Source organism: Anser brachyrhynchus (assembly GCF_964034855.1).
Source record: "Anser brachyrhynchus genome assembly, chromosome: Z".
NCBI lineage: Eukaryota > Metazoa > Chordata > Aves > Anseriformes > Anatidae > Anser > Anser brachyrhynchus.
The window spans coordinates 7,691,001-7,705,026 of NC_137697.1; the positions used below are offsets into that span (position 1 = coordinate 7,691,001).

The window sequence follows — 14,026 nt, forward strand, 5'->3', positions numbered from 1 at the left end:
AGCAGTCATTGACAGCTATCATAATAATAGCTGAATTGGCAGAAGTGCAGAGGAAATACAGCAATCACATGGGTAACTGTACTCAAGCAGCTGGTATACTATGCCATTCTGCGCAGCAGGCGAGGGGGGAAAAGAAAACAACACACATCAGTGATGCTACAAACAGCAGTTCTATTTCATTCATGTTTCCCTGCTCTGCATAAGACATTCGAGTGCACAGCCACTGACTAAGAAGTGAAGCCACTGCAACTTCAATTGTGAAGGTAAACAGGCACCGCACGTAAGTTATCTACTCCAGGCATCTGTAGGCAGGATTCACTCTGATTATTCTTGAGTCAAGTTTGGAAGTCTTTTCTTCCAAGACATTAAATTTTCTCTTTCCTAAAGGAAGAGCACACTGGAAACCTATGGAAAGAGCACACTGGAAATGGACCACAGATCTCCGAATACTTTTTTAAACCCCCCATGCCCTCTGTAAGACAGAGGGGGGTATTGGGGTCCATTGGTTTCATTCTATATACTGTTTCACATTATACCACAGCCCAGATAGTTCGTCAGCCACCTGCCAGCATACTGCACTGTTGGAAGTGCTTCTTTTTATGTCAACTGTGCTACAGAAAAGGCATATAAAGAAATCCACTTTATGAAAAAAATGCAGCCTTCTCATACATGATTGCACTTCAAGAACCAGGCGTGTGATGTCTGCAGGTGCTTGATCAACTCTCTGGACTTCATATGAATTCCTCACCTGCCTTTTCCAGCCCCCAACTTACTATTATTATTCGAAATCTTACAGCCCAATATGTCTTATGTATTGCTCCAAATCTTAGAGCCCTGAGCAGAAAGGATTCCATGCCATGAAATGATACACAAAGAAGCAGTGAAGGAGGGTTGCAGTTTATACGCACCACATACTCTTACTGAAGCTCCTTCTTCATTTAACTACCTGCACATACGCAGAATTGTGAGGGGTCAGAGCAGTCACAGTGCTGAGATTACTGTAGAGTCAACAGCAACAAAATGAATTTTAATGTGCTCAAGTTTGCAACTTCCCCAGATGCAACTGTTATTAATATCTGAAGACACAGCCCCTCCAAGTACCAGGCATACTGGCAGCAGAATGAAAATGCTGCCTCTCAACACAGGTTACTAGAGTGTCCGGGGGCAACCACAACCTAAGATTGATGACTTCTGGCTTACATTCTGGCAAACACATCATTACCAGCAAGTAACAGTTCTGAAGGAAACTGCAGACACGTTTTTCTTCCCTCAGTTTTCTTTCATTTGAAGAACCTAAATAACATAAATCTGGAGAACTACATGCCAGGTCTGTTTGTTTTCAATATAAGATTTGTTCCTGGCTATAAAATTCACAGATCAGAACATTCTTCTGCCAATCTTTACAAACAGAAATTTGATCCACTGAAGAATGCAAAAATGATTTGTAATTATTTGATTGCCACCACTGTACAAGTCATAATCAACTATGCAACACACTCGAAACATAAAAGAGAAATATTTGCACGAGTCCCCTACAATATCATTTCTGTCCTTACATATTGATGAAAATACAGTTCAAAAGAAAATTCCACTGATTTGGCTGCTCCCACATCCATCCAAAATTACCAGGCATTCCATCACAGACTAATTAACAAAGTTTTGGAGATGGGAACAATTGTTTGGAATATGTTGTCATATTTTGGAATGCTGGGTCCTTTAAAGCTGAGGATTTTTTCTACCACTTCCTACCCCTACCACCCTCCCCAACTCACCCCCCAAAAAAGCAGATTGAGATCAACTAAAATAATGTAATGAAAAAAGTGGGAGAATGTTTTTCCAATATTTTTCATAATTCCAAAACATAACCTGTTTGTTAGCTTTCGTTCAGGAAGGTATTCAAAACCACATACCAAGAAGCAAACCCATAAATAAAAATTTAGTTTTAAATCCAACTAAAGTTCCAGTTGAAATGATATGATGTGGGCATGTAGGGAAAAGGGGGAAAAAAAGCCATGTTTTGCTCAGTGACAAAACTCTACAAATTAAATGTAGTTGATCTGAAATTACTAGAAGTAATTATTCATAGTCTAGTTTTTAGCAGAGACTTTTCTGAAGTGGCACCCATGAACTGTAGTGTAATGGAGTTCAGTAAGGGTTAAATACTACCTACAATGTTATTTCAGCTCCATAAATCCCCTTGGTGGGTCCTTACAGTAATGCAAATTATTTATATTCCTCTTGCTAACACGGAAGCATGTTAATTCCTAACAAAGGAGTTGCTGCAAAAGGAAAATAAATTACTTAGCAATTGTTTTTGCCAAAAGCAAACAAGCTTTGTCCCCTAATATGTAATCCACTGTTTGCTTGATCTGATCTAATCAAAAAGACAGTGTACCTGACTAGATCTTGATTCATCTATCTAATAAACTCAAGCACAGAGAAAAATACAATGGAATACAAAATGAAGGCATAAACCACAGTTAACAAAAATGAAGAAAAATATCTGCTTGTACCATTAAGTTCCATCAAGCTCCAGAGCTATGGCTGTGTAACGATGTTGCAAAGGAACCAAAGGCAGATTTTTTTCTTCATGGCAACTTTCCTCATGTTTACATTTTGGATTAAAAATCAGAGACTGTTACACAGGATATAATATATCTTGCCTTTCCTTTTCATTTCACTGCCTCCTGTGGTAGGTAACTGCCCACTGGAAAGAAATTTATAAGAAAACTTCAGACAAGTTGAGCTGAGAAAGACAGTCTATACAAAGACAAACAAGAACTCACAATGAAGTCTCCAAATATTCCTACAATTACAATAAGTAGTTGCAGATATGGCTGTGTGGGAGGTAATGCTCATTTACGACAATTCACTGAGAAGGCTGAGCACAAAGGTAAGAATTCACTGCAGATTAATGAAAAGCGATACCCCATGGCATAGCAAAGGAGAAAAAGCAGCAGAGAAACAGCCCCAATCTTTGTGCATTAAGTAATGGGCTCTGACCTGTCTGCTGCTCTGGAGAAACATGAACCTGGGCTAGTATCTTCGCGGAAAAAGAAAAGAAACTTGTATAGAACAGCCTAAAGGCTGTCAAAGAAAAAAATATAAGAAAAAAAGGCAGTATCAAGTGTTCTGAAACACTAGGAAACAAAAAGGTAGCATAGACTATACTATGCAACTGAACAAGAGCATCTCAAACACCATGAACAATGACTGACCATTCATTGTCTCCTCCAAGACAGTAACTTCAGGAAAAATCAAAAAGAAGCTGACAGAAAGCTGGTTAAAAACGAAATGGAGTTAGATGTAGCTTCTTTTAAGTGTTAAAATTCATAGTAAAGACCCATGTCTCTAGCACCAGGTGACTATGGGGAGCCCAAGAAAGTATGTGAAATATGAACCTGTTAATAGATTCAATAAAGAAAATATCCAATAAATTTAATATCAAGAAGTTTGATGGAAGCCAGAACGCGAGGGAGATGTCCTAATACCCTATTCTTACTCTTCCTTAGATATTTATTTGCCGACATCATTGGACATAGGATACTGGGTAAAATAGACCTTTCCCCTACCCACAGCCTCCATTCTTATGGTCTCAATCAGATTTGCTCCATGATGGTTCTAGACAAGGAAACCAATCTAGTTAACATTGCATCAAGACAAACAGACATTCGAGTTCTAATTGAGTAGTGTTTTAAATATATACATACATATTTATATTTAGGAAAAGAAAAAAAAAAAAACATTTGTGCCTTAGCACAAGTTACAAATACAATGGATTTAGATCTATTTTTTTGGATTTCCAGGCATCAATAAGCCTAAGCAGTTTTACTAGGGACTTGTTGTCAGAGCTACCTGGAACACACAATGGATGTGTCTAAACACTGCCACTGCTTAGCCAACAAGACCAGTTCATTATTACTACTAGTTAACTAGTTATTTTTAAAGCTTGCAATTTCAGATCAGTCTTTCTCCAGAGCACACCCTGGAGCCAGTGTGTGCATAAAGCACATAAGTATCCCAGCCTAAATTAGTAGCTACTTGAATTTTATCTCAATTTGCAACTGGTTTGGGAAAGTTCTTTGATAAGCCTCGGCTTCTAGAGAAACGCAACATATTTGAGCATGGCTTGGTAATATCCAACACATATGACAGCACTGAAGTCTTCCTAACACACAAGTATGCATCTTAGCCCATAAGCTTCAGCTACAGTTTAACCCTTCTGCAATGCTACAGGTACATATATAGATATTTGTGTATGTGTCTAATATACGTGTATGTGTAATAGCCCCCTGATGCTGACCCTGCTCACAGCCTGCAGCTGCTCCTCTGTGGCAGACAGAGAACACTGAATAGACAGGACCTGATCTCCAAACTGCTGGCTGGCAGCTGTGGCTGGCAGCCAGGATCACAGAGCTGCTGTAGAAGTACCAGCAGCCCATCCATCCTCTAACTGAGAGCAGTAGGCACAGGGTATTTCAGTCTGGTGTTTACAACACCCACCGCTGTCTACCACTTAACTTACGGCCATTGTTTGTCTGCTCATAACAGGAGCAAGACAGGCTTTTCTTGGTACTTTTTTCTTTTTTTTTTTTTTAAACAGATAGAAAAAAAAGGCATACAATTGGCGAGATTTGTCCCTATTACTGTCACATTATATGCATCACTGGGTATGTAGGAAAGCATGAGCTGTTCCCCTCTTACGCTCATCGTTAATAATTACATACAAAGGATGTTCTATGATGGGCAGCAGGTACAGCACACGGTTAATATGGCAACCAGGAAAAACAATTCTGTTAATCCCCGAGCTGGACCCTTCCTTTCAGCATCATGAAAATGAATTAAAGAGGAAAAAAAAAAAAAGTTGTACAGATGGCTGAACTAATCAAAACCTGTTTTCTTCCCAGATTTGCTTCCCACATGCTCCATTTCCTCACTTACAGTTTTTTTCTCCAATCTCTCTGGAATCTCTTCCTTCAGCAATCCTCACTGCCAGCAGTAGCACTGCATCCTACCCAGTACCATGTCATAGTTGCACCTGTGTATGTTCATCACTTCTCTGATTAGGAGATTCCACCTTTCTCTGGTAATAACTTAGTATCTTTGATATGTCCATTTCTCTTTCAGATTGGGCAGAATTTGGCCAACAACATTCAAAGGTACTAGAAGAAAGAACAGACTGTCTTACAAACCCTACTACACAATCAAGCTAAAATACATGTTACGTATATTTTTTAATTCTGGGTTCTGAACCCTTAGACTGAAGTCACACTCCCACAGCTTTCTCTGAGTGAATGAAAAGCTTTGAAGCTTTTTTATATTTAAAAAACACACCACACATGAAATCACCAGTGGAGATTTTTGAGGGGCGAGAAGAACACAAAAATGCGCACAGAGACAATTCATTAAAAAGACTGATGGCAACTGGAAATGTGACTGGGTAGCTCTGCCTTCTAACAATATTCCAAAGCAATTAGCAAGTAACCACAGAATTAAACAAGAGAATAAGATTTCTTAATACCTTATAAGAAATGTCTGTCTTTTGTACTGTCAAAAAATAGTTATTTTGAAGTAGCAAGGCAGTCTAATTCTGAGTACATCATTCAGGGTAGTTACTACCAACTAATCCCTACTTTAACGTATCCAATTAATGACAATTCCACTGATATGTAACGTTATAAAAACTGCAGCCAAGCCCAGCTTCTGGGCTAGCAACTTCACACTGGTCAAAGGTGACAAGGCCAAGCCCAGGAGCCACTGACACAGACGGATTCTCAAGTACTGAGATCACTGATGAGATTCATTTGACCTGTCAATTAGAGTATTTTTGCTGACAATAGACTGGGGGAAGGGAGCTGGCAGATGGATAAAGTTGGATTTCAAACACAAAGAAAAGGGATGGATAAAGTAAAGTACTGCAGCAAATACTATTCAAAGTTTGAATGATTAATCTGTTTAACAACAAAAAAAAGCACCACCCCCACAGACCCTATCTTTTCTTGGTCTTCAGAGAAAATAAAATCACACACACAGGTCAAGCAAAGAGAATATCCAAATACTTATTATTATATGGAGAAAAATGGCAAATAAAGCATGACATAGAACAGATGCCCAGGGAACACTGGATTTACTTTCAGTGTATTATTCTTCTACTTACAGCATTTTCCATACTACTGCCTGAGAGAAGAAACGTACAGCAAGTACACAACAGAGTTAATGAGCAGGTTGTTCCTTCTTTAGAAGTGACAGAAGGAGCCAAGTCACAACATTTAGACTTTGGCAGTTCCATTATATCCAACCATGGAGAAATTCCCATCCCCAGGGAAAAGGTAGGCAGCTTGCTTTCATGCCTGGCATTCTTCAGACGGGTCATTCCTACACTTTGGCTCCAGACGATTATCACTGGCTAGACAAACCAGAAGAGGATGCAGTGGAGATATAACTGACATTAATAAGGAGACACTTGTTCCAAGAATGGAGTTCACCTGTTGAGGTAGCACAGCAGGAATACACTCCAATTCACTGTCATCAGCACGTCTTAAAGTAAGAGCCACTAAACCTGAATGCTTGTCCTGACACATTCTGGAGCTGTACAGTTCCCCATCATGGCACAGTGCTTAATCCAATTTCAGATGGTCATAAGGGCAACTTAAAAAGGCTACATTTCTCTCTTCCTTAAGTGTACTTCTGCATTCTCAAGTATTTACCCACTTGTGATAATCAAAATCTACTTGCATTTGAACAGAAACAATTTTATTGTAAGGTGTGCCATAGGGCAATAGAAAACACGACCATTGTTCTGGGCTAGAGGAGTAAGTTATGCAGGACAGGAGTTTTGCAGGGCTCTAGTGGCTATCTTTAATAACAAACCAACCTCACAAGCTGGAAGATGTAGAAGGAGACAAGAATCCCTATTACCTCTTATTGATGTGTTTTATCCTTCTATTACTTTAGAACAAAATATCATAAAACCGTTTTAAAGTAAAAATTCCTTTATCCCCAACCCTGTCTAAGGAAAGCACTAGCTTTGCATAGTCTGACAACACGATGCATGCTTTCCATGTCCCCAAGAAAGTCTAGAACAGTAGTATTAAACTACTCTCACAGAGCACATAACTAATGAAGTACTGTTATGGTACCTGCACAGAACTTTTCAGCCTGAGACAGACCATGAGATAATGCATGGTTCAGCACGGAAAAGCTATCTCACACAAAGCAGAAAAGTTTATTGGGATGTAGCAGGAGAACAGTGATCATGCTGAGTTTCCCAAAATTGAAGGAAGTCTGCAACAGAAGCTATTCTTGAGTGGACCAGATTAAGAAGACAGGTGACACTCCATAAGTACTAGACCTCATTCTTACGCCTCGTATAATGCAAAAAGGAGAACAGTTACACTTGAGGAGAATTCAACATCGTCATTCTTTTCAAGGAGAAGCTTGCCACAAGTGCCAGGGCAGGCACTGATCTGCGTGGAAAGGTCCCACTTGGTGCATCTTCCACCAGCTGCTGTATAAAGAAAAGCTGTCATACAGCCAGCAAGCAAGTGTTCACAGACGGCTGTTCTGACTGCAGGGACACAGAAGGAAGAACTGAGGCAGGGGAAATCTTAAAAAATCCTGGGCACAGGCAGCAGACTTGACCCAGTTTTCTACAGACTGATAGCACATGGAGCAGCCAACAGGTCTGGCCTGCCTGCCTGTCACTGCCAAGAACCAGCAGTGTTCTGCAGCGGCTTGATTTGGGGGAGGCAAGGGGAAGGTGGGAGGAGGAACAAATAAGCAAACAGTGCTTCATGACTGTGTACTGCGTTGCTGTTGCCTGGGCAGCAAACAACAGCAGCACTTCTGGTAAACACTGATGTCCATCAGGACAGGGGCAAGCTTCTGACCAGCTGGAGAGAGCTAAAGCATGACCCGTATGGAGACGTCACCCAGTATGGCCACGAGCTTACCAGATACAAGTGTACATATCATTCTTAATTTCCATACTAACGTTCTTCCACTGCTCTTCCATTTCCATGCTAATGTTTAAATAGTCTTTGAAGATAAAAACACTACCAGAAGTCCAACAGCAACTGTCTGTTGACACTATAAACAAGTGTAAAGGAAACAAAGCCTTAATGATGCTCTGCCATCTGAAAGTGCTATAAACAACGTCTGTGTTCATGATGAATAAAAGAGGGCCTTATTCTAATGAAGAGGATACAGATTATTAGAGAAAAGTTATCTCTGGAAGAGCTACTAATCTTCTACTCAGGGCACAAACTCAGAATATTCGTTTCATTCAACTTCTGAAATTTGTCCCCTCCCAGCCCCACTAAGGGGACAGGCTCACACAAGCCTTAGCAGCTAAGCAAGGGAGCACAGAACTAATACACGATTGAGTATCAAGGCATTACTGTTTGGAAAAGCTCATGATAATCTTTTGCTTGAAAGGCACTGTGGAAACATGGAGCATTATTAGAAGTGTGCCCTATGCAGCCTGCCAAGACAAGTCCAAATATTATTTCCAGAGAGAGACAAGAACTAAAACATTTCCTCCCCTCACTTCCTCTTGGAAACTCTCCTGTACACAAGAGATTTCACGTCTGCTCTCCCAAGTGCCACCATTTGATCCATTTCTGGTGTTCCAGCAGTGACCTTCTCTTCACGGTTTCCTCCTCTATCTAACCCAAAATTAATAGCAAGTGCCAAATTCCGCACCTGTGATGGGGCAACCCTGGCTATATGTACAGATTAAGGGACGAGAGGCTGGAGAGCAGCCCCGCAGAGAGGGATCTGGGGGTTGTGGTTGACAGCAAGTTGAACACGAGCCAGCAGTGTGCCCTGGCAGCCAGGAGGGCCAACCGCACCCTGGGGTGTATCAGGCACGGCATTGCTAGCTGGCCAAGGGAAGGGATTGTCCTGCTCTGCTCTGTGCTGGTGCGGTCTCCATTACTGTGTGCGGCCTTGGGTGCCACAGTATAAGAAAGAGATAAAACTGTTAGAGAGCGTCCAAAGGAGGGCTACAAAAATGGTGAAGGGTCAAGAGGGGAAGATGTAGGGGGGAAAGCTGAGGTCCCTGGGTTTGTTCAGCCCAGAGCAGAGCAGGCTGAGGGGAGGCCTCATGGCGGCCTGCAGCTCCCTCACGAGGGGAGCGGAGGGGCAGGCGCTGAGCTCTGCTCTCTGGGGACAGCGACAGGACCCGAGGGAACGGCATGGAGCTGGAACAGGAGAGGGTCAGGCTGGGTGTTAGGGAAAGGTTCTGCACCCAGAGGGTGCTCGGGCACTGGGACAGGCTCCCCAGGGCAGTGGTCACAGCACCAAGCTGCTGGAGTTCAAGAAGTGTTTGGACAAAGCTCTCAGAAACATGGTCTGATTTTTGGTGCCCAGGAGTTGGACTCGATGAGCCGAGTGGGTCCCTTCCAACTCGGGATATTCTATGATGCTAAAAACAAAAAGGGAAATATAAATCCATTTCTATGTTTTCTATACTTTCAGTTTTATGTCAGAATGATCTTTAAGACAAAACAAAAAAAAAAATATTTTCAATGGAGAAACACAATACACCCCAGGAAGAAGAAAAAAACAGAAGCAGAAAAATGGATGGTGCTAAAGAGCAAAAAAACGGGGATCTCCAGGATGGAAATAATTTACCCATTAGCTCAGGAAGCAGCAGACAACTACAAACAGGCTTGGAAACCTCAGGTTTTCATCCTGAAAATCAGATTGTATTTCTCAACACTGGCAAAACTATTAATTAACAGATGTTTATATTGACACTGGCGCTTTGGAAGAGCTTTCAGAGGAAAGGCAAGTTAAGCCACCTTTCCAAGCTTGTGGCAGTTGCAGTTATTAAGATTCAGACCCAACTCCTACTACAACCTCTTCAGAACAGTGACTTTTATACTTCATTCATCATTCCAAAGTCATCATAATTTTCCCCCAAGGCCCCTTTCAACCTGAATTAATGATTCGGTATTTTCAAGGTTTCATCTTTGAAAAAAATGAGACCGTATTTGTCTGGTACAGGTGTTTTGTCAAAAAGAAATAATCCCCAGGCTTTTCTTCCAGCAAACTTTGGTTCAAAAACCCCCAAATCAAAGTAAACCTCAAAACGTTTGTAAGTCAAATCAAAGGGTCACTTTGAAACATATATTTATTATGTAATTTGATTAATTATTTTTTGTTGTTGTGGGCTAAACACATCAGAAGGCATAATGAAGCTCTACCATCTCATTTTCAAGTTCTCATCGTAATGAAAACTAACCAAGCTGTTTTGGCAAAGCACACAACAAATCAATCAAAGAAACTACTTGTATCATTATACCACCTTTTTCTTACAGACACTCTATGAACATAAGGTCTTTCAGGAAAGTTTTCATAAACTGGTGCCCAGTGGAAGAATTTCCGAGAAGATCCCTGATATTCATCCTTGTGGATCTAAAGCTTCTGCTCTCAAGTAAAAGTCTACTTCTCCAGGCAGTATGCCAAAAGTGTTGCCAGCACTTGTGTGGTACTCCTGAGTTTCCCAACTCATCTCCATCAGACCTGTCTTCATGTTACTTTTCATATGATGTAAGGCTATTTATGAAACCCAAAGTTCCCAAAGCTTCTGAAAGCTTCATGCTTCTCAACAGCAAGGAACTCACTTGGATATAGACAGGTTGGCAGGGAACAGATGTACTATACAGATACCTTGGCGTTGAGTATTAGGCTCAAGAGTGAACCCTCATTCCCTAGCCTGTTGGAGACTGAGATGAGTTGGCCAAGAGGCGTCGATGTGCTGCTCTATGCACTTTAAACTGTTATTATTTGTCACACATGGATTAAGGCACTAAAGCACACACAGGCTGCACATACTTCATCGCCTCTGCCTGCATACTCCACAAGCCCTTGCATTTTGTCTCTCACAGATTGTGTGCCATTTTACAAAGCTCCCTAAACCATTACTTTCTTCACGTCCAGGCAATTTTGCCTCTCTTCCTTCCCTCCCTGACAAGATGGGTCCAGCCTTATCCTCTAGAACTAGAAACCTGAGCTACAGTAGTGATAAAGAACAAAGCACAGCAAAAATAACGCTTCCACCTGCTTGTCTCAGTCTGAACCACAGGCTATTGACAAATGTAAGACTTCAAGCTCCAGCCTTGAAAGTACTCCTTTGAATGAAGGTTGCCTACATGTGATTCAGGATTGAATTTAAAGCTCTGGCTAAGGTTGCATCTACCCTGGCATTTATTTCTAAAGTTGCAGAGCAGTTCCGAAACACGTCTTCCAGCTGTCCCCACCTACCACCTGCTGGAGTGGTTTGCAAAACAGTTTCAGTGCACCTGAGCTACATTCCCTTTAGAAGAAATTAAAGCAGAAACTCACACCCAGACACGCAGCAAAAGCACTCCAACTACTAACAGGATCAAAACAATGATTATACATTTGAATGGCTTCAAACCATAAGACAAAGAGCCCAGAGCATCAGAGGGGAAAAAAAAAAAAAGAAAAAAAAACATGGAACTAGTCAAACGTAAACCCCAAAGAGCCTCAGCTCCAACTTTTGACCTACTGATTCTCTCCTCCAAAATTCCAAATTACACCTATAATAATAAATCATTTCTTTTAGAGAACTGTGTCAGTAAAGTATCAGATTGGCACATTCCATTTCTTAGCACACACACTCATATACCGATGTTCTAGCTTAGTTCTAATAAAACCAAAATTAGCTGAGAACCCCTGTAAATGTCACTTACCAGGCCGCTGCACGTGCTGATTGCTGCTGTCCCGCTCCCAGAACCTGGCTGCAATACTGTGCCAATGAAGTGGCAATGAACGCCTGAGTGAGTTGCAATCTTTGCACTAGTATGGTTGCCACGTCTCTTCTCTACTATGTAGTTGTGGGAAAGAAATCCCATGTGGGCAGTCAAGTTGAAAAACAGATCCTTCTCCTTGTGGTTAATTTTATAATACACCGCATTTCCTTTTTTGCTGAGATCTCTCTTCTTCTTCGTGTTTGAGATGTGGTGGTGTAAATTAAAAGAAACAAAATGCCCACTTGCATCTACTCTTGCTGGATCAACCACGTGGTATTCTTGCAGTGTCTTGACAAATTGCTCTGAGAGGAAGGGGAAAAAGAAAAGAAGCAAAACTAGGGTAAGTGCTAGCCTGTTCAGAGGCTGTGTGATTTAAAGGAAAACTTGAGAGTGACAGAAGTTCACCACACAATCCTACTGGCACAATGGCAGACAGTACACAGACCACTTTGCAATACAGTCCTTACTTGGACTTTCTACTCTCCAATCACAACACATTTTAGAATTTGAACATTCTCCTTTTTAATTATTTTGTCACCATGCAAATCAAGTATTGACTCTCCCCATTCCCAATCCCACAAGAACTAGCAACACTGTCTTTCAACTAAGCACACTAGGCTCTGATCAGGGAGAAGATCCCCACACATTCAGGAAGCTGACCACCTGAAGGAGGAGACAGAGCCTTACAAATACACACAGAAAATGAAAGAAAATAATTCTAAGCAGATTGGTGGTCAGTAGCATCAGCTTTAGCAGATGCTGCAGCAGAGGGAATTTTATAGAGTGGTTTTGAAAGAGAATAAAGTAAATGTACCATTTTGCATAAGGTTTTCCAACCAGGATAAGATTGGACACCTTGTCAGAATCTAGAAGAGGAAGAAATCAGGATCTACCAGGGAATTAAAGCATTGCTGGCATTCTTGTCTCTTGCCACAGAACACCTGTCACCGATTTAAAAAAAAAAAAAAAAATAGTGTAAAACTCAAAAGCCCCAAGCAAATAACAAACCCATGTAAGACACAGCCCCTAAGAACTCATACCCTAAAGGCCAGATCTTCAGCTGGCATACTTGATTTCAGCCCAAGAAATCACAGACTGAACATATTTCATCAAAAAGAAAGTGTGAGGATACATGTCATTTCAATTCCTCCTTTCCTAGGGCTGATCTTTATTTCCAAAGCCTCAGCTGCTTATACATGAAATGACTACATTTCATTCATTAATTAAGCTGGTTAACAAAGCAATTAACCTGCTCCATAACCTTTCAGAGCAATTTACTCCTCCCAACGACTGATAAGGCAATCCTTCTAGACACACATCTCTCCACTGACTGCACCTTCAAAGCCACACAGGATAAATCATGCCCAGACACATTATCAGTCTGGATTCATCGCCTTTGGGAAGGAACATAGCTTCTCCGTTCCCATCAGCTGCAGTACGGGACACTACTGCTTGTGCGTCCTCAGGCTGTGGGCACTTCAGACACGTGCAGTGAAACAGTCCCAGTCAAAAAACAAGCAAACACACACCACACTTCCCAGCACATAAACTAAACTACATTAGCAATTTGGCCTTGTCTCAACAGCATCTTTTATTCCAGAAGCAAGCTTACCACTCTCCCATACAATAGATTTCTTCGTATGCAAGTCTTCCCAGCAGCCTACAATGAATTTGTGCCTTCACAGGATAACCTACAGCAGTGGGCTCTTAGATCTCCACAGCTGCAGGTCTTGCCAAGAGGAAGACTCACACCTACCACAAATACTGAGAGATGCCTCCTGCCCTTGTCCGCATCAGCATGGTGGGGACTGAGAGGTTGAAAACTCCATCCACACATTCCTGTCTGGAGTTTACACAGCGGGTTGACAGCACAGCAAGCGCCTGCTGCCTGACAATTTAGCAGCAGAAGCTACACTGAGGCCCTCCCTTCCTCAAAGTTTAGGGGGAAACCTCCAGAGGAAACCTCTCCTCTCTAGAGGAGAAACCCCCCGAAAACATCTTACCTGAAGAAGCTACATTACAAAACTTCTGGGTATTTCCCTCCATGTCACATACTATGCTAGCAAAGGCTGGGTTACAGAGAATGCTGATAGACCAGGCCCTCATTTCCCCATTTTTCAGCCCAGTTTATGGAACAATCTAATTAAAACCCTGAAGGAAATCTTACTTTCCACTGGGCAATACAACTTTGCTTGATGTCTTGAGCATTTTTGTTATGGCTTAAGTGTTAAACTCCATGCAAG

At 41.5% G+C, this 14,026-nt stretch overlaps 1 protein-coding gene across 3 annotated transcripts in view; it reads right to left on the reverse strand.

Moving 5' to 3' along the window:
• The window catches only part of ADAMTS12 (ADAM metallopeptidase with thrombospondin type 1 motif 12), a 172,120-nt gene that overhangs the window by 154,252 nt on the left and 3,842 nt on the right, over positions 1-14,026 (reverse strand). For 2 of the 3 annotated variants that reach the window (XM_080574248.1, XM_080574247.1), the window contains exon 2: positions 11,724-12,085. In XM_080574248.1, coding sequence (XP_080430374.1) covers positions 11,724-12,085 — 362 coding nt within the window. Of the gene's footprint in view, positions 1-11,723; positions 12,086-12,597; positions 12,725-14,026 lie in introns of all 3 variants that reach the window. The other variant, XM_080574249.1, reaches the window with a different exon arrangement.